This window comes from Phoca vitulina, unplaced genomic scaffold, assembly GCF_004348235.1.
Source record: "Phoca vitulina isolate PV1807 unplaced genomic scaffold, GSC_HSeal_1.0 scaffold16, whole genome shotgun sequence".
Lineage (NCBI taxonomy): Eukaryota > Metazoa > Chordata > Mammalia > Carnivora > Phocidae > Phoca > Phoca vitulina.
In genome coordinates, this window is record NW_022589719.1 from 24,176,862 (window position 1) to 24,200,945 (window position 24,084).

Consider the following 24,084-nt stretch of genomic DNA (forward strand, 5'->3'; position numbering starts at 1 on the left):
ATCCTGGGCTGGCACCTGGGTCACCTGCCATCTCCGCCCCCACCCCCATCCCTGGCCTGCCATTGCTCACACCTCGGTGGCCCCCTGCAGGGTACCGCCGCTCAGGGACTCCCTGGAAGGATAAGCACCTGCCTCTCCATCCCTGGAATTATACTAGTTTGGCTGAGGCCTGGGGCTAGTGGGGGGAGCTTTTTGGCCCCTTCCCAGAGGCAGGGGAGGAGGAGGGAGGCTGGGAAAGCAGGCTGGGGCTCAGTGTCGCAATTCCGGGCAGTGCCGGGACCTTTGCTCTACGAGGTGTCTATGGAGCGGAGGGAACACCGACTCTGGAGGCTGCCGGGATTGGGGTAGGGGTGCTGGGGAGGCAGTCGTGTAAGAGCAGCTAAGAGCCACCGGGGTGAGGAGAGGAAGGGGAGAGACGTGGAACTGGGCTGGTTTACAGGGAAATGCGACTATCATGGTTGGGGGCCGGGCGGTGGGGGGGGCGGGGTGGGCGGTAGGGGTGAGGCTGGGCTGAGGGGGCGGGTGGGCGGGCTGGGGAGGAGTCAACATGGTGGGGAAGCTGCCCCGTGGGTGTGGGGGACGGCGGCCAGGGCTCTGGTCAGTTGTCTCCGCTCTGCCGAGCAGGAAGGAGAAGTGGCCCGACCCCTTGGCAGTCCCTCCCCGCAGCCTTTCCCCACATTACTTCCCTGGGGCTCCGGTCCCTTACTTGCTCAGCTCCGGCTCGGCTCCGCCAGCGTGAGGCCTCCAGACAGGGGATTGCACCGTCCTCCCCTCCCAGCAAGGGGGCTCCAGAGACTGCCCCAGCCAGGCAGTCTGGTGGCCTGGGGGATTCGGTGGGTCTGCTCCTCAGCACTGGCCTGGGGCTCTGTGTGTGAGTGTGGGATGTTGGGGGGGGGTACCCTGTAGATCTTAGAAAGGGGTCTCTGGGGAGAAGTGAAGGATGATGGTGATGGCAGCCCAGGTAGCAACAGGATTCTGTTTAGGTCCCAGAATAATTCCTGAGGGGTTCTGGGGGGAGGGGGTCCTGGCTGTGAAATGGAGCGACTCCTGGAGGCAGGAGGTTTGTTCTGGGACCCTGGAAAGTGACAGCAGTGAAGTTATCTAACGAACAGTCTTACTGGGTGAGTGAGCCTCGATCCCCTGCCCTAGTCCTGGCCAACTTTGGCTGTCCCCAATGCTGGAGGCGGGGAGAAGGGGCTCTGACAGAAGCTGGGCATATGCGCCCAAACACTCTGTGATGGCCTGGAGGGATCCCCTGGGGGAGAAGAGGTGGCAAGGTGGCCATCTTAGCCAACAGCTAAGACTTTGGTCTCAGAGAGACCAGAGTTGGAATCTTGGCTCTATCATTGCCTGTGTGGCTATGGGCAATTTACTTAATCTCTTTGAACCTCAGTTTCCTCATCTATAAAATGGGCTTAAGAATAGTCATGATATCATAGGCATATCAAGAGGAAGGCATATAAAGCCTTAGCACAGGCTGATATATACATATACAGCAAGTAAATGTTAGCGGGTGTATTAGTACTCGTACGATCAGGAGGAGAAGGTTGCTGAGGCCAGAAAGGAGCCCAGTTCTGAAGACTGTAACATGGGTCATTCCTGCAGGACAGCCCCCTTGGTAATGTCCAGGGCTCCAGGAAGAGATGTCCTTGTGGCTGGAGGCCCCTGTGCCTGATGCTTCTCCCGGTAAGCTTCTTCACTCCAGCCCTCTCCTCTGCGCTCAGGTCCCAGCTCCTCTCCTCCCTCAGGAATCAGCCTCCTTCACTACTTGCCTTCTGCCATGCCCTGGAGAGCAGTCCAGAGTCGTTTTCGGTATTGCTTGCCTCCTTCTGCCCAGACTACCTCCACACTGGGTCTGGTGCTGGTCCTTCTCAATGTGGGCTTGCTGCTGGGGAGAGTTGGCTTGTCTAGTGCTTACCAGCACTGGCTTTGAAGAGTTCTGTCTGACCTCTGAAGTGGATACACGTCAGCCCCTCAAGGGGACAAAGGTTAACATCCTCATCTAAGGTATTGAGGTGCGGGGGACTGCAAGTGACTAGCCCTAGAGCCCACACAAACTCCAGGGTCCTGCTGCCCTCTAGGGGTAGAGATAAATTTGCAGTTTCCCAGAAGGACGCTGAGGCAGTGGACGGGAGGGACCTGAGACCCCCTTGTGCCTCTCTTTCGGGGCTCAGACTCTGCAGTGGAGCTGTGGGAGCCAAATGCACAAGATGCCGGCAGCCAGGCGCTGGGAGGCAACACTGGCGTCCTCAGGGAGGAAGCCAGCACTCCCCAACCTGCTGGGGGCTCTCTGGGGGCAGGGCTGGAGGCAGCAGAGCCCGCAGTCCTGCTCCCTGGGGTGGATACCCCTCCAGAGTCTACAGGTGAGGAGCTGTTGGATTTGGAGGAGGTAGGGGCCCCCTGGATCTGGGAGGGGTACCTTAGGGCTGTTCACCTTATAAGATCATGGTTAAATCCAAAGGCTTTGGATTCTACTAGATCTGAGTGATCTGAATGTGAAATGTCTCTGCCTTGGGCCTTTCTGAGCCTCAGTTTCCTTATCTGTAAAATGGAAATAATAACGGGACCTATCTGTTACGGTTGTGAGGATCACTGCATATAAAGGGCTCAGGCAGTACCTAGGATGGAATAGCACTTGGCACATGAGAGCTACTTTCTCATAACAGACTAGACAGCATACAGTGAAGGGGATGAAGGTCACTGAGTACTCAGGGCATGCTTTCTCCTTGGAGAAGAACATGAAGGCTCTCCCCTGTATCCAGAGCTGCGTCCACAAAAGCGGAAAAAGGGGCCAGCCCCCAAAATGCTGGGGAACGAGCTGTGCAGTGTGTGTGGGGACAAGGCCTCCGGTTTCCACTACAACGTGCTGAGCTGTGAGGGCTGCAAGGGCTTCTTCCGCCGCAGCGTCATCAAAGGGGCACGCTATGTCTGCCACAGCGGGGGCCACTGCCCCATGGACACCTACATGCGCCGCAAATGTCAGGAGTGTCGTCTTCGGAAGTGCCGCCAGGCCGGCATGCGGGAGGAGTGTGAGTGTCTGGGGACAGGAGTGCGGGGGAGAGGCTGGGGGGAAAGGGGCGCCGGGGTGTGAGAGCAGACAGGCAGCTGAGCCTACGGGGTCTTCCTACACGGTCCCCAAGTATGGGTTAAAATCTCTTCCTTGACTTTACCCGATGCTCTCTGCTTTTCTAGAGCCTCAAACTACCCCTCTGCCCCACCCTTGCTTCTTGTCTCCCTCGCTTCTCCCCTCTGCACGTCCAACCCTGTCCTTAGGTGTCTTGTCCGAAGAGCAGATCCGCCTGAAGAAACTGAAGCGGCAAGAGGAGGAACAGGCTCAGGCCACGTCCATGACCCCAAGGGTGTCCTCACCTCCCCAAGTCCTGCCCCAGCTCAGCCCCGAGCAGCGGGGCATGATCGAGAAGCTGGTGGCCGCCCAGCAACAGTGCAACCAACGCTCTTTCTCTGACCGGCTTCGAGTCACGGTAACCGAGGGAACTGGGGCGAGGTGGCTGTGCCCAGAGCGCCCAGCGACTTCTGGATAGCTGACTCAGTGTCGGTCGTTTTTTCCGCCCTTGCCCTGCTGCGTAGCCTTGGCCCATGGCACCCGATCCCCAGAGCCGGGAGGCCCGTCAGCAGCGCTTTGCCCACTTCACCGAGCTAGCCATCGTCTCTGTGCAGGAGATCGTTGATTTTGCCAAACAGCTGCCTGGCTTCCTGCAGCTCAGCCGGGAGGACCAGATCGCCCTGCTGAAAACCTCTGCGATCGAGGTGGCTGGCAAGGCCGAGGGTGAAGGGAGCACCAGGGTGGGACTGTCTCTGGCAGGGGCTTCCAGGCAGCCAGGTGGGGAGCCAAGGTGCCCCATGCCAAGACCAGCCTTCTGAGTCCCTGTTTGAGGTCTGCTCCTTATGTGCAGGTGATGCTTCTGGAGACATCTCGGAGGTACAACCCCGGGAGTGAGAGTATCACCTTCCTCAAGGATTTCAGTTATAACCGGGAAGACTTTGCCAAAGCAGGTAAGAACTGAGATCAAAAAAGGATCAGGTTGGATGGAAAGACACTTTTTGTCATCAGGCTCGTAGGGACTACAGAGACACAGGCCCAGGGTCTGGGTGGCTGTATGGGGAAGGCTCCACTTGTTTTTCCAAGATAGAAAGTTGGGGTGGTGATAGGCCTCTCTCGCTGTTCCAAAGAGATCCCTGTCCTCTGTTGCATTTGGCCAGTGGTTTTCAGGGTTTCGGGGAACCTGAGGGGCTCCATAGAAGTGTCACCTTAGAGGAGGAACAGAGAGGCACAGGACTGTCTTTCATCCTCTCTTTAGCCAAACAAGAAACTCCATTTAATATTGTGCTTCTGCGTAATGTTTTGCTTGAAGAAATGATTTCGCAGCTAGAAAAAAAAAACTTGAAAACCGTTGCACGGAGCCTTTTAGTATTTACTGATGAACTTGACTGTGCTCTTTAAGGATCGTGTGGACTGATTTTGCCCCCTACTCTTTTTCAGTTGCTTTTTCTGAAAAGCTAAAAACATGCTGAAACATGGCAATTTTAGGGCAGTTTTAGGATAAGAGTAAACACTCCCATCCCCATGCTGTACCTGGAGTGTTTTCTCCAAGAATTAGTTCACGATGCTGCTCTTTGCTACTTGTTTGCGGGCCATGCAATGTTGGTTTCCTCATATTCAATTGTTGGTAATGTTTGTGTTATGGGAGTGGGGGTGGGAAAGAATGGAAGGCTGAGAGGGTTTTGGAGAGACTAGAACTTCGGCTCAACAGGAGACCGAGTAGTTGAACACCTGAGGGAGTGGGTCTGTGAAATAGGGCTGAGGCTATGACTCCATTCTCGGGGTTGGTAGGTCCTGGTTTCCAGGGCAGAGCTCATAATCTTCTCTGGTTTCTCGTGACACAGAGCAGCTCATGTGCCTCTTGTTCCAACACAGGCCCCCCCAGTGAACTTTCTAGGAAGGCCTCCCTTAAACTCTAGGGCATGGCCGAGCTCTGTGGGCATCTCCTGCCTTCTGTAGGGCCCCGTGTGCTGCTGGAGTGTGTTGGCACCTAATGGGGCAATTTGATGACTTTCTCCAGCTTTCAAAGCCCAGCCCTGCTCTCTTTATCTGCCTGGTCCCCAAATGCTTATTATCCCCGTCCTTCCAAAGCATGGCCGCCACCTCCTTCCAAACACCCTCCTTTCTGAACGCTTTGCCATTCTCATGTCTACGGGTCTTGCTTCAGCACTTGTGGACTCGTGCCGTCTGAATCAGCACCTATTTATCGATTCATTGACGTAAGCAGTTTTGATGCCATCATGTTTGCCTTTCTTTTTGTCAGTGAGGTCTTGGGGAGGAGGGGCAGGGCCTCTCTTTTGTCCGGTCTCTGTCCATCTCTGCATCCGCTACCGTGTGCTGCATGCGGCGGACAACTCAGGATGTGGATCGATAGCAGTGGAGGCGCGTGTTCAGCGAGCATGAGCGGCCCTGGTAGGGCGCACGGCCCAACTCCAGAACCTCCCCATCCTCTCTGTACAAAGGGACCGTTCAGCACATTTTGAGGCTCAACACTCCACCAAGAAAGGCTTTATAAAATGGCACTTACCCATTAAATGTCTCAACTGTCTCAACACACACTTGATAAACATCAGGGTGAAAGTACAGGAAGTGACTAATCAGGAAGCCTCGAATGGAAAAGTTAGCAGTTGGCTGCTAAAAGAAATCTGAGAAAGCCTAGGGGACAGGGTGGGGTGGGGAGCCTTTGTAATGGGAGAAGTGTTCTTTAGATGTCATGACTGTAGGTCATGGTTTGTTGAACTTTACCCTCCTCGGCAAGAAGACTGGTTCTATGTTTTACGTTTACTCATTCATTTATTCATTCATTTACTAATTTAACAAACACTTATATAGTAGTTTACCATTCTAAGAACCCATTATGAGGTAGGTACTATTATTATCTCCATTTTACAGATGGAAAAACCAAGGCCCAGAGAGCTTAAATAACTTACCCAAGGTCACACAGCCTAATAAATGGTCGAGCCAGGACTCAAACCCAGGCAGTATGATGCCACAGTCCATGCCCTCGACCACTTTGCTATGTTCCTGCTGGGACGTGAAACATGAAATGTATCTCTGGTATTCAAATAAGTAAGGCCAATTGCCAGTGAAAAAGTTTTCTTTGTAAACAAAAACAAGCATTGCCTCTATTTCCAGTAATGTGGGGCCCTGGAGAATTCCAGGAATAGCAGGTATTATCATTGAATCCAGCACCTCCTGTGGGCCAAGCACAGCACTACATGCTTTGCCTGCTTTGTGATTTCACCATCACCACAGTCTTTTAAGTTCAGATAGGACTCCCAGCTCACAGAGGAGGCTTAGAAAAGTTAAGAAACTTGCCTAATGTTGCCCAGCAGAGCCCTGAAGACTTCTTAGCGAGTTCCTAACAGTCCTAAGTTGAGGAGTTGGAGGAGAGAAGGAAGTTCCTGCTGCCTGTGCTGCATGTCCCAGCCTCCCTTCTTCCTCCCCAGGGCTGCAGGTGGAGTTCATCAACCCCATCTTCGAGTTCTCCAGAGCCATGAATGAGCTGCAACTCAATGATGCCGAGTTTGCTTTGCTCATTGCCATCAGCATTTTCTCTGCAGGTGCGAGGAGGTGCAGGCGGGAAAAGGGGCAAGAGATTTGCACCAAAGGGGGCTGCAGGCCCCATAGGGCAGGAATTGTGCGAGTGGAAGCCCTTGCTGTGCTACTTTGGGGAGGGGTGGGTGGGGCATGTCCATATTTTTGGGGTTATGATTTGGGGTATGGAACTAAGACCTTGGCCAGACCTGCTCCTCAGCTCTGTTGGTGACCTATAGACCGGCCCAACGTGCAGGACCAGCTCCAGGTAGAGAGGCTGCAACACACATATGTGGAGGCCCTGCATGCCTACGTCTCCATCCACCACCCTCATGTGAGTCTCCCCCTGCATTTCCCCCCTTTTCCTCCTCCCCACAGACTCATCCCCTGACACACCTACTTTCCCTTCAAGAATCCTTCCCTGACTACATCTTGCACAGACAATTCACTACCTTTCCCACAATTCCCCTACCCTTGCCCCCTTCCCTGGGGAGAGACAGAAACTGTACTTGTCTCTCTCCTTCCCCCAGGACCGACTGATGTTCCCACGAATGCTAATGAAACTGGTGAGCCTCCGGACACTGAGCAGTGTCCATTCAGAGCAAGTGTTTGCACTGCGCCTGCAGGACAAAAAGCTTCCCCCGCTGCTCTCTGAGATCTGGGATGTGCACGAATGACGGCTCTTCCACCCACCCCCCATCCCCCATATCTTCTGTTTTCTGGGCTGGAAGGCTGAGGCGCCTGGCTGCTTTCTAGAGGTGAAGCAGACTGAGAAGGGCAAACATTCCTGGGAGCCGGGCAAAGGAGATCCTCATGTGGCATTAAAGGAGAGTCAAAGGGTTGGGAGTTTGTGGCTGCTGGGCAGTGGAGGGTCCTGCTAAAACTGTGCTCCATTTGAAGACTGTACTGCCCCAACCAAACGGATGGGCCTGGGGGCCACTTTGCACAAGGTTCTCCAGCGCCCTGCCCGTCCTGCCTCCACCACTTCCTGTTTTCCCCACAGGGCCCCGAGAGAAATTCTCCACTGTCACTCTGCGGCTTGGCCATAAATGCCTCGGGGCTGCCTCACTGATAGGTCTGGCGCTGTTTGTACAGAAAGACCAAAAGGAAGATAGAATGAGAGAAACCATTTCTCTTGGGGGTGGGGGCACGGCCACGGAGGAGGAAACCGTCCTTTAGGATCTGCCTCCAGACGCAGAAGAGGGAGACAAGTCACAAGTGACAGCCTTGGCAGTGAGAGGGGACCTCCTTTTACTAGTCCTATGAGGGTAAATGAAATGCTGAGGCTTAGATACCCCTTTCCCGTTTAATGATCCAGGTGGGATCAGGTTGTCTTTCTGAAGGGGAGTGTGGGTGAATTTTCAGAACCTAACGCCTCAGTCGTGCATCTGTCTTCGTGCGCGTCCCCATAATGCCTCGGGTTTGTGTTGGTACCTAAAAAAAAAAAAAAGAGCACAACAGTCCGTGCTCTAGAGCCCCAGGCTCTTTGGGACGGGAAGACAAGTGCCCTAAGGCCAGGGAGAGGCTGCCCCGTTGTGGGTTGAGCCTGTCAGAAGGGCTGGACTCCATTTCCCAGAGGACACCGCGGCGCCGTTCACGCCCCCTTCACTCTGCGCGCTCCCGTGTAGGTGAGACTGCGGCCGGGCCTTCCGGCCTCGGTCCCCCCCGCCGTCCCTGAATTGGTAGGCTCCACCTCCGGGACAGCCGGCTTTGCAGCCCAGGCTGCTGGGCACTTCCAAGCCGCTAGCGGGGGGAGGGAGGGTGAGGTGTGGGGGCCGCTCAGAAAGTCTCAGGAGCAGTTTTATCTTGAGAAGTCGCTTCCAGATCATTACACATCCCGTCGAAATGGGCTCTATTACCATGTCAAATTAAAATTTCTTTGTGCAACCTAAACAAAAGGTATTCCTTTGGGTCCTCCCCGTGGCACGCTTGGCGCTGGGCTGGCCCAGCGCTCCCCATCGCCTTCCCACTCCCACACGGATAGGTGTGTGCGTAGCCGCCTTTCTCCCGAGGTTGGCTCCACCCTTCAGCGCTCGGCTTGGTGCAGCCCTGTACCCCCCCCCCCCCCCGTGGTGCGTGGTACAGCCCCCGGCCCCCTCTTCCTCCCCCTCCCTCACCGGCTCCGAGTGGTACGCGCCCCCCGGTGCAGACACGGAACTGGCGCGCACTCGCAGCGGCGCTGGCGCCGGCGAGCTTCCGACGCTCAGCTGCTGGGTGCCGTCTGGCTGGGCCTGGCCGGTTCCCCAAGGCTCGGGAGGTAGGAAGGTCAGGCCACTGGGGGTCCTGGAAGGGTTTGGGACGGGGGTCCCCGGGGGGAACGGGCTTTGAGAGGAAACGGGGGCTCTAGGGGGAAGCCGCCTCTGAAGAGGCCCTAAAGGAGTGTGGGGAGGGGGCACGGGGTCTGGAGGGGGGGGGGTCCGTAGGGAAGGGGAAGGGGCTAGAAGTGAGGGCGCTCGGAGCCGCCGAAGAGGTGCGGGCTGCCGGACTGGGCTCAGCTCACGGCGGCTAGGCTCGATTCCTGCCGGGCTGGCGGGTGGCGCTGGTTCGGGGCGTGGGCGGGGGAGAACTGTCCAGCAGGTGAGGGGGCGGGCAGAGCTGTCTTGCCGGGGACCGAGCCGGGAGTGTGCACCTTGTATTTGATCACGGTTTGGAGATCATGTTTGGTTTTTTTGAAAAAGAAAAAAATTGTTTTTGGTGTTTCAAAACAGGCTTTTTGGAGAGTCGAGATACCATTTCATCTTTCCTGCAACTGCTTCCCTCCCCATCCTCCTGCATCTCTAAATTCTTCCTCTTCCTGTCCTCCCCTCTTCTCCAACCCTGCCAATTGCTTGCCTCATTGCTCTCGTTCTCCCCCACGCTGACCGGTCTGTGCCGATGCGCTTGCAAGGTCACTGCCTGGGTAGGAGGGGAGAGAGTCTTCTATTGTGCTCACGTCAGCAAAGATGTCATCTCGCTCTCCGGTTCCTGTGGTTTTACTATGACATTCTGCCCCCAAACGAAGGACTAATCCAAAGCGTTGCTAAACGTGGCCATTTGTAGGCTGAAAAGACATAGAGAACTTAAAGGTCTGTCTAAATCTGCGTCTGGATGGAGTGGATGAGGAAGCAGATAGGTATGCGTTTTGAGCTTGATGCCTTTGGAATATAGGAGCTGAGAACCAGGGACTTCCGATTAGTAAACATGGTTGAAGCAAAAGGCAGAGTCTGAGTCTGGGTTGATAGGAAGACAGGATGTGAGTTATAGGTGATGTTAGTCTTTCTGGGGAGGGGAGAGAATGTGGAGAAAAGCCTATCTCTACAATCTGAATAACCGGAGGTAGTGGCTGTTGATGAGGTATGAAGTGTGGCTAAAAATCTACCCTATCACTAGTTCTGGAACAGTCACAGGATCTCAGGGTCCTTGTGGTTCTGGAGGGAGATGAACATGGTAGAGCATGATAATGACTTGAGTTTTAGCAAATGATTCTCAGTGGCAGGGCTGAGATCCCATCAAGGCTAGAGGTCTGATGCCCTAATAATATATTAATAGAAGATACTTCAAGTGTGATTGTTGCGATTTTGGCAGGAAAGGGCTCTTGGTTTTCAGTATAAACATAGATTTCAAGTCTTAGCCTTGAGCTCTGGCCCTGTAAATTCTGTTTTAAGATACATTGGCTCTCACCCTAAGCATTTTCCGTATAATTAAAGAAGTATGCTTTTTTACCCATGTCCCTTTTCATTTCTCTATTTCCCTCCCCTTCTTACTCTGCTTGGGAGGACCAGAGATCAACTTTATAACAGTGCCCCACCTTCTGCAGTTTGCTCATGATTCCATGGCACTGGAGAGAACCAAAGGATTTTTGGGGTGGTAGTAATACCTAGAAATGAGTATATGACATGCATGGAAACTTGGTTTTGGTTGCATGGAAAGAAGATATCTCTCTCAAAATCCAGAACTAGAACAGAGTATAAACTAAAAATAGATGGGGGAGAAGATAATCTAATAATTAGCAGGTGCTGTCAGTGGAAGAGGTGTCTCTAGATTCAAGGAGAATGAATTGTTATGGCCCTGGCGGACTCTGGAGTAGCAGCTGCTGGCACTGTGCGGTCACCAAGCAGGGGAGGGGCCGTGGCTATGCTATAAATAGTCCTGGGCGCCACAGTCGCTATGGAGACAATACCAAATCCTATTACCTGCAGGTCCTCTATTGGGAGCAAGAGAAGGGAGGGAGCAGTATTTTGAGGATTCGAGAGTATTGCAAAGCAGTCTATGTATTATTAAGGAGAGAAGAAGAAAGATAGAACTTCTCATTATCTAAATCAAATAGAACCTTAAGCACACAGGGATTATGCATGTCTGGGTGTGGGAGTGCACGCCGCAGCAGAGAAGGGAGTGACGTGTGTGTATGTAGTGTAATGGGAATATCTGTGTGTATAGCGAAGGAGGTCTTAGTGTGACCATGTGTGGAGTACAGAGGTAGAATCCTCTATGCACTGAAGATAGCCTTGTAGTGGAGTGAAACATTTTACTTAGAGAAGAGTATGGAGACCCAACAGGACTTAAATTATAATTAAGACCACATAAGCTTTTCCTACTTTTTGGACTATGGTTTAGAAATTCCTCTGAGCGCCTCTCCCTGTCCTTGCAGAAATTCTGTTATTTCTGCATCTAATTCTTAATTTGTGTAAGAGGTACAAGGACAAAGTCTCATCTGTGTGTATTGTATCACTGATTCCAGTCCTAGAACAGAGGAGAAAGACTATGATTCAGCACCAAGGGCAGAGCTAGTGGCGGTAGCCAGTGGGCCCCTTTCTTGCCTGAAGAGGGAAGAAAAAAATGGTTTAGACGAAGCAATTGGGGCATAGATATTCTTCATCTGAGAGTGCACAGGGTAGAGTAGCCCACCGTTGTTATCGTCTGAGCGCATGAAGTATACAGTTTTTATGGTAGTTTCACATGAAGCTGAATGCAGAGTGTTGAAACAGAAAATAATTAGGTTTTCATCTAGGGGTAGGAGTACAGATTAGTGCTGATTAGAGTCTGGTTTGATCCTGATCCACCCTGGAGCTGTCCTTAAAGTGACTTAGTTTTTGTTATTATAATGACTGAGTCCAGATGAGACTAACTGGGTCTGTTTTTTCAGAAACAGAGCACCCAGAGTGAGGCTGGAAATGGGCTGCTTTGTAGGGATGGGGGAGGTGAGCCATTATGTATCCTACTTCTTGACATTTGGCTCTGTGATATCATAAGCCTAGACCAAGCTCTGGGCTAGGAAAAGTGTCATGTTCTCCCATCGTCAGGACTACGACAGAAGCCCTGCCGACCTCTGACCCTGGCTGGAATAAAGCTGAGGGCGATGAGTCCCTTGGGCACAGCAGTGGATTTTATCAGTACTTTTTTCCTATTGGACTTGAATTTTCAGATAACATCAGAATTTCTCCTGGGAACATTGACTCCTTGTGTGGTGCCTTGAAGTTTCTCTGAAATGAACTGATGAATTGGAACCATGGTGCAAAAGAAGAAGCTCTGTCCTCGATTACTTGATTATCTGGTGATCGTAGGGGCCAGGTAACCAAGAAGAGCCTGGTTTTTGTCTTGTCATTTGCGATAACCACGACGTGTGTCATTATCTCCTTGCCAACACCCACATCGTTTTGCATATCGCACTCTTCCCCTGTTACTTCACCTTGGCAGGAATACTGGTACCAGTAGTGAAAACAGCGTCAGGTGGATTGAGAGTATTGGCCCAGAGGAACAGAGACAGAACAAAATTGCTTTTATCTAGCATCTTTGTGTTCTTGGGCAAATATACTCTGCATACCTCAGTTTCCTGATTTTGTAAAAAAGAAAAGTAGGCCATGCTCTTTACCTACATACCCCCTGTTAGTAATTCTTTAGCTAATACACCTTTTAAAGTGCTAATCATCTTAAGGTCTTCGTAATAATTCTATTGCTGCAATTTTCCTTGCATTTCAAGATAGGTATCTTCATGACAGTACAGATCTCATTTAGCCTGCCAGCTAAGTGCTGCAAGCCGCACCCATGTTTTTCAAGGTCATGCAGTTAGGTTACTTTATCCAAAATAGCATTTTGAGCTTTATTTCTGGACCGCGGTTGACATCTGAGACGGCATCCTATCCCTTCAGGTTGCTGAACTTGTCTTTATGTTCTTCAGGCACCCGAGCAGTGATAGTGTGGCCCAGACTCCTGAATTACTGCGGCGATACCCATTGGAGGACCATGCCGAGTTCCCCCTGCCCCCAGACGTAGTGTTCTTCTGCCAGCCCGAGGGCTGTCTGAGTGTGCGGCAGCGGCGCATGAGCTTGCGGGATGACACGTCTTTTGTCTTCACCCTCACTGACAAGGACACTGGAGTCACTCGTTATGGCATCTGTGTTAACTTCTACCGCTCCTTCCAGAAGCGTATGCCTAAGGAAAAGGGGGAAGGTGGGGCAGGGTCCCGTGGGAAGGAAGGACCCCGTGCCACTTGTGCCTCAGAAGAGGTTGGCACTGAGACCTCAGAGAGTGGCTCATCCCTGCAGCCCCCCAATGCTGACGCCGCCCCCGATGTCAGTCAGTCTCCTCGGGGCAAACCCCGGGCTAAGGCAGGGAGCCGTTCCCGCAATAGTACTCTGACATCCCTGTGTGTGCTCAGCCACTATCCCTTCTTCTCCACCTTCCGAGAATGTCTGTACACCCTCAAACGTCTGGTGGACTGCTGCAGTGAGCGGCTGCTGGGCAAGAAACTGGGCATCCCTCGAGGCATACAGAGGTACAGTTTGCCGCTGACACTCAGGAGAGAGGGAAGCAGTTAGAGATGAGATGTAACTGGTCTGTGAGGGGCAGGAAGTTTCCTCTGAAGCCTGAGGGCCTTCGTATATCTAGAAGGAAGTGTTGTCTTAGATCCTGTTGTACATTTAAGAATAAACTTTTGTAAAAAAAAAAAATCATTAAAAAAAATAGCCTGAGGCCCTTCATCCACCTATTTAAGCATATATTAGTCCTTCCTAAGGGAAAGACTGCTGCAGAGTTAGACTTCCTAACGTAATAACGTTTGGAGTTTGCTGTTTCATGGCAGGCAGGAATCTAAGTCCTGCTATGTACACGTTTTTACGTTTGTTCTCACTCTTGTATATACCCTCTGGTCCCAGCTGAGCCCAAAGAGTGGGCTTTTCCAGTTGTCATCATTTTTACCATATGGTTACTGTATTGTATTGCAGTGGGATATGAGCTCTTGGTGCTTATGTGTCTGTTTCCCGCTCTCTGCTCCTCAGGGACACTATGTGGCGCATCTTCACCGGCTCATTGCTAGTGGAGGAGAAGTCAAGTGCCCTTCTGCATGACCTTCGAGAAATTGAGGCCTGGATCTATCGACTGCTGCGCTCCCCAGTGCCCGTCTCTGGGCAGAAGCGAGTAGACATTGAGGTCCTACCCCAGGAGCTCCAACAAGCTCTGACCTTTGCTCTTCCAGACCCTTCTCGATTCACCCTAGTGGATTTCCCACTGCACCTTCCCTTGGAACTTCTGGGTGTGGATGCCTGTCTTCAGGTGCTAACCTGCATCCTGTTAGAGCACAAGGTGAGAGAGCCAGCTTTCTAGACCTTTAAGGACAGGGCCTACATCTTTTTCATCTTTTTGTCCCTGGGAGGTAACACGATGCCAGGTATACAGCAGGTAGTCAGTAGGTGTGGGTTGAATTGAGGTACTCTCAGTAGCATGTATTCAGAGGGTTTGCCGCTCAGCTGAGTTATCCTTAACTAGACTGACCTAATTCTCTGAAAATATCAGTAGTTCTATTCCAGTGGGTGGTCCTGGAATTGAGAGAACAAGAACCAGGAAGGTAAGACATGGGGCAGAGATCACTGTGGAAGCTATGCTCGGGGAGCCCTAGGGCGTGGTGAAATGGAAATGAAGTTGCAGCGCTGGAAACTGTTTTCTCATCCACCTTATTTATGCTGTTGAGTGACCCTTGTACGGCTTGTGGCAGGTGGTGCTGCAGTCCCGAGACTACAATGCCCTCTCCATGTCTGTGATGGCATTTGTGGCGATGATCTACCCACTGGAGTATATGTTTCCTGTAATCCCACTGCTGCCCACCTGCATGGCATCAGCAGAACAGGTGAGTTTCAGGTGCTTTCTGGCTTTGTCACCTCTGTCTTCCAGCTCTGTCCAGCTCTGAGGGAGAATGATCAATAGCAAGAAGTTGTAAATCAGTACTCGTCTTCAATCCCTTATTATAACTTATTTGTCTGTAAAACATGACCTAACTTGAACTGATTTGATGGCAAAACCTATGTTATTTATGGTTTTTACTTTCAAAGTAAATGTTGGGGCGCCTGGGTGGCTCAGTCGGTTAAGCGTCTGCCTTCGGCTCGGGTCATGATCCCAGGGTCCTGGGATCGAGCCCTGCGTCGGGCTCCCTGCTCAGCGGAGAGCCTGCTTCTCCCTTTCCCTCTGCCTGCCGCTCTGCCTACTTGTGCTCTCTCTCTGTCAAATAAATAAATTAAAAAAAAATCTTAAAAAAAAAAAAGAAAAAAGAATATACATTGTTACCGTTCTAAAATCTGAAAAATTGTGAATACTGAAACACACCTACCCTCAAGAGTTTTGGAAAAGAGATTGTGGACCTGCATTTCCTTATCTGAAAAGATCCTGATTCTTTAAGTGATCAGAATAGGTTTAGTTTTTGTTTCTTACCCTCTTTTCTTTCCACAGCTGCTGTTGGCTCCAACTCCGTACATCATTGGGGTCCCTGCTAGCTTCTTCCTCTACAAACTGGACTTCCGAATGCCCGATGATGCCTGGCTGGTGGATCTGGACAGCAATAGGGTGAGGCTCTAGGCTGAGGGACTGTAGAGTCTAGAAGAGGATTTCTTTGTCTAGTGTTTTCTTTTTCTAGGTTATTCCCAGGAAGGTCCTCAGTTAGGTGATTTCTCTTGTGTGACTCATTGAAACAATTTTTTTAAATGCTTAGCTTTTACTTTATTGGCTTAATAGTCCCTTGGTTAGGGCTCAAAGGAGGGTAAGATTCAGTTTTGCCAGAATGAAGTGCTGCCCTGCATCTAGGAGCAGTAGGGCAGTCGTGATTGTGGGAGCACTACACACAGTATAGCTCACCTGATGGTTCTCCTGGGGTGTGGTTTCTAGTAAGAAAGTGTCTTTCAGTGCAGACTTAAAATGTATATTAATATTTTGTGGCGTGAATACATTCAAACTTCAGCAGGAACCCTTATATGTGTTCATTGTAAAACTTTAAAAATACAAATAAGTGTAAAGAAATAAAACCACAGTCCTATCACATAGAGGTAGTCACCAGTAACATTGAGGTGTATTTCTTTTTAGGTGTGTATGTGCATATTTTATACATATGTGTATATGCGTAATATATGTGCTCACATATAGGTGAAAGTATTGTGTATACAACTTACTATTTTTGTTACTTACTGTATGTAGGAGTAACTCCTGAGCAATTAATTCTAAGCTCATGCCTTTTATCTTTTTCCTGGTGCAGGTGATTGCCCCCACCAATGCAGAAGTGCTCCCAACCCTGCCAGAACCGGAATCCTTAGAGCTGAAAAAGCATTTGAAGCAGGTGGGTGAAGAGTGACGAAAAGGAAGGGAGCAGTGGCTACTCTAGGGCAGCCGTAGGCTGTAGCTGTCGTAAGAGCCACTTTCCTTTCAGACGTCAATGGAATAGATTTTCTTAGCTAAGAAGAGGTGTGTCCCATTTCTGGGTGTCAGGATGAATCTCAAAAAGGGCTTTTATTTATTTATTTATTTTTAAGATTTATTTAGTTTTAAGAGAGCATGTGGGGAGAAGGAGGGGCACAGGGAGAGAATCTCAAGCAGGCTTCCCACTGAGCATGAAGCCCAACGCGGGGCTGGAGCCCACTACCTTGAGATCATGACCTGAGCTGAAACTAAGAGTCGGACATTCAACCGACCGAGCCACCCAGGCTCCCCTCATGTCTACCATTCTTTATGGCCTTAGAGCATTCTGTCAGTCTTGTAAGGAAGGAGCTAGTCATTTGGACAATCTGACTCCTTTTATATTTTCCTCTTGAATTGATCTCTAGGTCCCTGTAGAATGCTTTCTTCAAAAATTCCTCTCTTTGGGGCGCCTGGGTGGCTCAGTCGCTAAGCGTCTGCCTTCAGCTCAGGTCATGGTCCCAGGGTCCTGGGATCGAGCCCCACATTGGGCTCCCTGCTCCGCGGGAAACCTGCTTCTCCCTCTCCCACTCCCTCTGCTTCTGTTCCCTCTCTCGCTGTCTCTCTCTCTGTCAAATAAATACAATCTTTAAAAAAAAAAATTCCTCTCTTTGAGTAATCCTTTAAATACACTTTTCACTGATTGATTTTCTTCCTCTTCTGCATGCTGAACACAGTACCTGAAGGTAAAATACGATAGGGTCCTATTCCTTCGCCCTTTTGTGTGTGTTATGTAGGACCACCAGTAGATGGCTCCGTATTTTTTTATAGGAATCCTTGTTCTCATCTGAAGGGTCTTCAGGAATCTCCGTGTTGTCTTTGTTGCTCAGCGGTACCTCTAGATCTCTGTTTGGGTTTAACTGGGCCATTCTGTAGCATCCCTCTCCCTCTCACTTGCTTCATCCCTGCTGATGTAATATGGTGTCTTGTTACTGCAGAGACTGGTGAGGATTGCAAGCTGAGAAAGTTCTCTGCCTTCCTTTTCTGTGTTTTCATTCTTGATGGTTGCTTTCGTATGACTAATGAGATGGAGAGTTTGATATGTAGAATTGTACTTTAAATGCTTATAGGAGTTAAGATCCCTGGGCTCATTAATCCTGTATTCTTACTCCTGCTACTTGAAGTGTGATTCATGGACCAGCAGCATTACCATTGCCTGAGGTTGTTAAAAGTGCGGGATCACCCCAGATATATTGAACCAGAATCTGCATTTTAACAACATTCCCAGGTGACTCCTCTGCTCATTAATATTTAAGAAGCACTGCTGGTCTAGACCAGTGGTTTTCAAACTGCCCCACGGAGCCTCTGAGGGGCTGATTTAGGCTGGGAACACTGAACATGTGAGGTTCTGGGTTCCTTATGTCCTTCAGAGAAGCTTTACTTTTAAGTGTTTCAGTTGTTTATATTTTCATATAGATTTCAACTGAAACAACATTTCATGGCTAAAATAAATTTGAAAACTATTGCCCTGGGTTCCAGATTTGATCAAGTTGCCTTGAGCTAGGTTGGCTTAAACTGAAAGGCTATATAATTCAGATTATCTTCTAAAGGTTAAAGTATTTGGATTCTTATGTCAAAGGCTCTTTCCTAGGAGGTGAGATTGACCAGCTGCCCAGGAATCTGTATTCCATAGGGGATTTCTTGTTGTTCCACAGGCCCTTGCCAGCATGAGTCTCAACACCCAGCCCATCCTCAATCTGGAGAAATTCCATGAAGGCCAGGAGATCCCCCTTCTCTTGGGAAGACCTTCTAACGACCTGCAGTCCACACCTTCCACTGAATTCAACCCACTCATCTATGGCAATGATGTGGATTCTGTGGATGTTGCAACCAGGTACGACCACCGTGACTGGATAATCACGAGCTCTTAAACTGGGTTCTGCTCTCTCAGTAGTTGCATTTGCCACCTTAGTAATAGCAAAGAGAAGAACTAGTTCCTCATACTCTCAGGCCTTTTAGACCTCGAGTGAAGAAAGAGATTGATGATTATTTAAGATCCCTCTCCCTTGGATGTTGGAAGCCTCTGAAGTGGTGGCTTGGGGAGGTGGTCTGAGACCTTGGATTGCAGCAGTCCTTACAGTGCAGGGTGTGGGACTCGGATTATCTCACCATCCCCTTTGTCCCCAGAGTGGCCATGGTCCGTTTCTTCAACTCCCCCAACGTGCTGCAGGGCTTTCAGATGCACACACGTACCCTGCGTCTCTTCCCTCGGCCTGTGGTAGCTTTTCAAGCTGGCTCCTTTCTAGCCTCACGTCCCCGGCAGACTCCTTTTGCTGAGAAGCTGGCCAGGACTCAGGCTGTGGAGTACTTTGGAGAATGGATCCTTAACCCCACCAACTATGCCTTCCAGCGAATTCACAACAGTGAGTGCACCTGCCCTCTGCTCTGCCCTGCCCCCTGCTCTGCCCTGCCCCACCTTCTGCCTTTGTCCCCTGATGGCTCTTCCCTTTGCCTTTGCCTTTTCTCATCTTTGACCTGCCCCTTCCATTCCTATTTCGCTTTAGACTTTTTCCTATCTTTCTTTTATGTTTCGCTTGTTTTTTTTCTCCTTGTTGCTAACTGTTCTTTCTTCTCTTTGGGTAGACATGTTTGATCCAGCCCTGATTGGTGACAAGCCAAAGTGGTATGCTCATCAGCTGCAGCCTATCCATTATCGAGTCTACGATAGCAACTCCCAGCTGGCTGAGGCACTGAGTGTGCCCCCAGAGCGCGACTCTGACTCGGACCCCACTGATGACAGGTGAGCAGCAAAACCGCTTTTTAAGGTAAAAAGGCTATCACTAGCCCTTATTGAGCACAGTGGCGAAGTCTCATAGGACTTAGACGTTAGTTAGTCTTTGAAGCCTTGGTTATATTTTGGTTGGTTGTTTTGTGTTAGCTTACTTATTTTATCTTGTTCCCTGGCCTTTATTAAAGAGTGCACCTCTTTTTTTTTTTTTTAAGTTTTTTTTTAAAGACTTCTTTATTTGAGAGAGAGAGAGAGAAAGAGCACACGGAGGAGCGGAGGGAGAGGGAGAGAAGCAGACTCTGCTGAGCGCAGAGCCCAACGTGGGGCTCGATCCCCCAACCCTGAAATCATGACCTGAGCCGAAATCAGGAGTCGGATACTTAACCGACTGAGCCACCCAGGCGCCCCCCCCTTTTTTTTAAGTTTTTAATTTTAATTCCAGTGTAGTTAGCATACAGCGTTATATTAGTCTCAGGCGTACAGTACAGTGATTCAGCAATTCTACACGTTAGTCAGTGTTTATCGTGATAAACGTACTCTTTAATCCCCATTACCTATTTCACTCCCCAGCCTCCTCCTCTCTGGTAGCCGTCAGCTTGTTCTGTATTGTTAAGAGTTTCTTTCTTGGTTTGTCTTTTTTTTTTTTTTCCTTTGTTCAATTGTTTTGTTTCTTAAATTCTGCATATGGGTGAAATCATATGGTATTTATCTTTCCCTGACTTATTTCACTTAGTATTATACTCTGGCTCCAACCACGTTGTTGCAGATGGCGAGATTTCATTCTTTTTTATGGCTGAGTAATATTCCTGTGTGTGTGTGTGTGTGTGTGTGTGTATGTGTGTGTGTGTGTGTGTATGAGAGTCCTTCCTTTTTTATTCTTCCTACTGCTGATCGCTGATTCCTTTCCCTGCCCCTTTCTTCCGTTCTATTTTTATTTTTGTTTTTATTTTTGTGCTCTTCGCTCTGCAGCGGCAGTGATAGTATGGATTATGATGACTCAAGCTCTTCTTACTCCTCCCTTGGTGACTTTGTCAGTGAAATGATGAAATGTGACATCGATGGTGATACCCCTAGTAAGTGTACTTGGGGGGATTGGCCACGCTGGGCAGGGTTTGGGGCTCTGGGGCCGTGCGGTCTGTACCTGCCACCGGGGGTTTTGGCAGGTGTGGATCCACTGACACACGCAGCCCTGGGGGATGCCAGCGAGGTGGAGATTGATGAGCTGCAGAACCAGAAGGAATCAGAGGAGCCGGGCCCAGACAGCGAACACCCTCAGGAAAACCCGCCGCTGCGCTCCAGCTCCGGTCCCACCACCGGCAGTAGCCCCAGCACGGTCGTCCATGGAGCTACTTCTGTACGTGAGGGCTTGGAAGGATGGACAAGGGTGGGATATGGGCCATGCTTCCCTTAGAAAGTCGAGGCTGAAGCTGTTAATTTGCCTCTTCACATTCTTCCTGTCTTCGTCGCCATAGGTCTCCCAGCTTAGAGCCTAGGAGACACAGTTTTGACCCCAGAAGGAACTCATCGGGCTTTGTTCAGGGCTTAGCTAAGATCCCCCTTGCATAGTTTGTGGACACAGAGAACAGGGGCGTCTCAGAGATCTTTTCTCCCACATTCCCTTGGGATAGGAGATGGGAATTTGATAGACCTGGCTTGGCCCTGCTAAACTGAGAATACAGGAAAGTATCACTGGGCACCGGGTGACCAGTTTTTATTTAATGTGGCCTTTAGGAACCTGCCGACTCAACAGGGGTGGACGATAAGGCAGCAGGAGGTGTCTCCAAGCCCCTCCCTACCGTGCCTCCCAGCACTGGCAAATCGAACGCAGACAGGCGCCAGACAGAAATTGGAGAGGGGTCAGTGCGCCGGCGAACCTATGACAATCCATACTTCGAGCCCCAGTATGGCCTTCCCCCTGAGGAAGATGATGATGAGCAGGGGGAAAGTTACACTCCCCGATTCAGCCAACATGTCAATGGCAGTCGGTGAGAGCCTGGGGACTCCTTCTAGATGGGTGACTGAAGGACCTCACTACAGTGGACCCTGGGTGAGGGTTAATCAGGAAGTTGGAGATGTCCGAATGCTCTGGTGGCCCGCCATCCCAAGGTGGTGCTTTGATCTAGACATAGAAGTTGCGGGAAGGGAGCTGTGACGGCAGTGTAGTGTCAGGCCCACACTCCCAAGACTAGGTACCCCTGCCTGGGGCTCACAGGTGCCACTGTGCATTCAAGGGCTCAAAAGCTGCTGCGGCCCAACAGCTTGAAACTGGCAAGCGACTCAGACGCAGAGTCAGACTCTCGAGCGAGCTCACCCACCTCCACCGTCTCCAACACCAGCACCGAGGGCTTCGGGGGCATCATGTCTTTTGCCAGTAAGTGCCTTTAGCTCTCCTGCCTCTGTCCCATTTTCTCTGCAGTAGGGCCTGGCCACGGTGGGTGCTGCTTAGAACTTCAGATGTAGGGCTGGATTGGTGTTATCGAGCCCCAATCCAGGTTGTTTGGGTGACAGTGAATAACGTATTTTCACGGGTAAAGGACAGGCACAGATTAGTCTCTATCTTTATCCCCAGAGGTTTCAGTCTATCCCAGGTAAGATAGCTGGTCAACTGAGAAAGAGTCATTGTATTGAACGTCATATATTTTGTGGAAATAAAGCGGTCAAATTTGATTTGGGTTCTGTATCTAATACCTTCTTTGCCTGGTGAAGGACTTTTTCGTGAACACACTTTGAAATCTACATGAGGTTGACTTTTGTGCCTAGAGAGTATTTCCAGAAATGAGGGGTGGTGTCAGTCAAAGATTGAGGACAGACCAGGGACCAGATAATTATGATTGTGAGTTTTTTCAGAAGCCAGGTAGGGACAGCACCAACTTCTGACCAAAAGTGCATTAACTGTCAGCTTTCATGCTGAGTTAGCAGTTGATGAGAGACTCGGCTATTACCAGGGGAGGTGGTCAGAGAAAGTTGTTACTGGGTTTTGAGCCATCCTGGCAGTTGCCCTATATTATAGACTTGGTCTTTTCTATGGTAGATCAGAGGTACTGGGATTACGTTCGAAAAGGAGAAAGATGGAAATGATGGTACAGTCGTCAGCTTTGATTCCTTATGCTCCTAACTGCTCGCTCTCCCACCCTCCCCTTGACAGGCAGCCTATATCGGAACCACAGTACAAGCTTCAGTCTTTCAAACCTCACACTGCCCACCAAAAGTGCCCGAGAGAAGACCACACCCTTCCCCAGTCTGAAAGGTAACTACAGCCCTCCTTCCGCCGAACCAGGATTCTCCGGGAGCTATTTCAGGCCTCTGGGTGCTTGTCAGGAGCCCTGTTGTGATGACTCATTTGATCTGGCTGTGGCCCCTCATACCGCTTCTCATGGCTTTCGTTGCACATGATGGGCTCTGACTGGTTTTCAGATGGAAACGATCTTCATAGCTGAAGGGAAGGCCCTGTTATGTCATTTAGGATAAGAGCAACTGTGAGATTACTGCTGCTTCTGGGGGATCCATAATTAACACAGGGATCATCAGCTGCCACCACTCATCTGCCGGGTTCCTACTGCATGAACAGAGGAGGAACTCCATCCCAGGGAGCTGGCCTGCTGGGGGTGGTTGCGAGAGCCTGGCGGTGTTCATAGAGCCAAGAAGCCTCTTACTTTGGCTTCATGTCGATGGGCCCTGTGGGTGGGCCAGGTGGTATTTGGTTGGCTTCTAAGAGCAGTTAAGACCTTATTTGATTTTCATTTGTGATCTCGGAGCGTCTGAAGGGCTCTTCAGAATTTACTCTATTGACATTTGTTTTCTCTAGCTATTGTGCTGAAATATTTAATTACAGTAGAAAGCATAGTGAGAAGCAGCTCTGTATATATTTTAACTGACTTCTCTCCTCAGTGCTTAAAAACTTCAGGAATCAAAGGAGTGTTCTCTGGTGGGGATGGGAACATAGGGTAGGTAGGCAGAGGGACATAGTAGCTAGAGGTGTAGGGCGCAAATTCACCCACGACTCAGTAGCTTAGGGGTGGAAAAGTGTTAGCGTCCCTGGCTTTGATGCAGTTGGGGAGGAAAGTAGTTGAAATGCCTTCATCGCATGCTGATGCTTCACTTCATTTATTGTCCTTCTTGCTCCCATCTGCCTCCCATCCTCACACCCCCGCCCCACTTCCCATGACAGCATCTGCAAGATGGGTCTCCTCTCCCTGCATACCCGGCAGGCCCTCTGGACCCCTGTGCTAGATGTTTCATGAAAACCAGCAGTCCCTCTTTCATGCATGTGCCTGTGTAGTACCTGAGGTCCCTCATGTCATTTACCCTGCCCCTGGCTTTTAGAGACCATAGTCTTAAGGATGGTCTTTCCTAGAGCCTTGGTGGTTTCCTGATCTCTTGGCTTCCAGCTCTGAGGTGCCTGAGAACTAAGGTCATGTGCACTAAGCTTTGGGAGAATCCTCAGATTGTCTGACTTACAGCTCCGTTGAGGGGAACAGGGGTTGTGGTATCATGGTGCACCTACTAATTGTGTATTTTGTGTCCCAGTATTTGGGCTAAATACTCTAATGGAGATTGTTACTGAAGCCGGCCCCGGGAGTGGTGAAGGTGGGTCTTACCCGTGAGCTGTGCATGATCTTTTTTTCCTAGCATCTTCCGTGCCTGCCTGAGGGCCGTCCTCCTCATGGGGCAAGCAGTATCACATGAGTGACCTGCCTTGCCCCGTCCCCCGTGACGCCCGTGCTTGCCCATGGGCGTGCTGCTGGTGCATGTGGAGTGGCCTGAGTCTCCATCCCCACCTCCTCCACGTTGCCATGGCTGGTTTCTACCTATGTGTGATGCCCCGGGGCCACCCTCACCCAGCCCTTCTGGGGAATGGGTGTGGAACGTGGCTCCCCAGGGCGGTGCTGACACACGCTACTCTCATTCCTACCTTCCTGGCTATAGGAAACAGGAGGGCCTTAGTGGACCAGAAGTCGTCTGTTATTAAACACAGCCCAACAGTGAAAAGAGAGCCTCCATCACCTCAGGGTCGATCCAGCAATTCTAGGTAATAAATGGCTGAGCTATTTTGGAAGTTCTGTGCTAGAGG

The 24,084-nt window shown here is 50.4% G+C and overlaps 2 protein-coding genes across 54 annotated transcripts in view; both read left to right on the forward strand.

Moving 5' to 3' along the window:
* Window positions 1-260: 260 nt before the first annotated feature.
* On the forward strand, window positions 261-8,591 carry NR1H3 (nuclear receptor subfamily 1 group H member 3). Of its 4 annotated transcripts, XM_032414112.1 has the most exons (11): window positions 261-344; window positions 715-833; window positions 1,606-1,686; window positions 2,175-2,363; window positions 2,763-3,029; window positions 3,274-3,482; window positions 3,589-3,768; window positions 3,915-4,014; window positions 6,511-6,624; window positions 6,838-6,932; window positions 7,129-8,591. In XM_032414112.1, exons 3-11 carry the CDS (start codon window positions 1,644-1,646, stop codon window positions 7,273-7,275), a joined length of 1,344 nt encoding a protein of 447 aa, XP_032270003.1. In that variant the 5' UTR covers window positions 261-344; window positions 715-833; window positions 1,606-1,643; the 3' UTR covers window positions 7,276-8,591. The 4 variants fall into 4 exon arrangements, with proteins under 4 accessions (XP_032270003.1, XP_032270001.1, XP_032270004.1 ...); XM_032414110.1 differs by lacking the exon at window positions 261-344 and having other exon boundaries at window positions 522-833; XM_032414111.1 differs by lacking the exon at window positions 261-344 and having other exon boundaries at window positions 618-871.
* A 185-nt stretch (window positions 8,592-8,776) lies between these two features.
* The window catches only part of MADD (MAP kinase activating death domain), a 39,738-nt gene continuing 24,430 nt past the window's right edge, over window positions 8,777-24,084 (forward strand). For 18 of the 50 annotated variants that reach the window (XM_032414062.1, XM_032414068.1, XM_032414071.1 and 15 more), the window contains exons 1-16: window positions 12,057-12,145; window positions 12,753-13,349; window positions 13,852-14,155; window positions 14,565-14,696; window positions 15,293-15,406; window positions 16,089-16,169; window positions 17,941-18,119; window positions 18,413-18,648; window positions 18,869-19,025; window positions 19,983-20,086; window positions 20,177-20,367; window positions 20,745-20,998; window positions 21,245-21,384; window positions 22,159-22,260; window positions 23,541-23,600; window positions 23,940-24,042. In XM_032414062.1, coding sequence (XP_032269953.1) covers window positions 12,084-12,145; window positions 12,753-13,349; window positions 13,852-14,155; window positions 14,565-14,696; window positions 15,293-15,406; window positions 16,089-16,169; window positions 17,941-18,119; window positions 18,413-18,648; window positions 18,869-19,025; window positions 19,983-20,086; window positions 20,177-20,367; window positions 20,745-20,998; window positions 21,245-21,384; window positions 22,159-22,260; window positions 23,541-23,600; window positions 23,940-24,042 — 2,816 coding nt within the window. In that variant the 5' untranslated portion in view covers window positions 12,057-12,083. Of the gene's footprint in view, window positions 8,864-11,999; window positions 12,146-12,752; window positions 13,350-13,851; window positions 14,156-14,564; window positions 14,697-15,292; window positions 15,407-16,088; window positions 16,170-17,940; window positions 18,120-18,412; window positions 18,649-18,868; window positions 19,026-19,982; window positions 20,087-20,176; window positions 20,368-20,744; window positions 20,999-21,244; window positions 21,385-22,158; window positions 22,261-23,540; window positions 23,601-23,939; window positions 24,043-24,084 lie in introns of those variants that run through there. The other 32 variants (XM_032414076.1, XM_032414078.1, XM_032414079.1 and 29 more) reach the window with 5 other exon arrangements.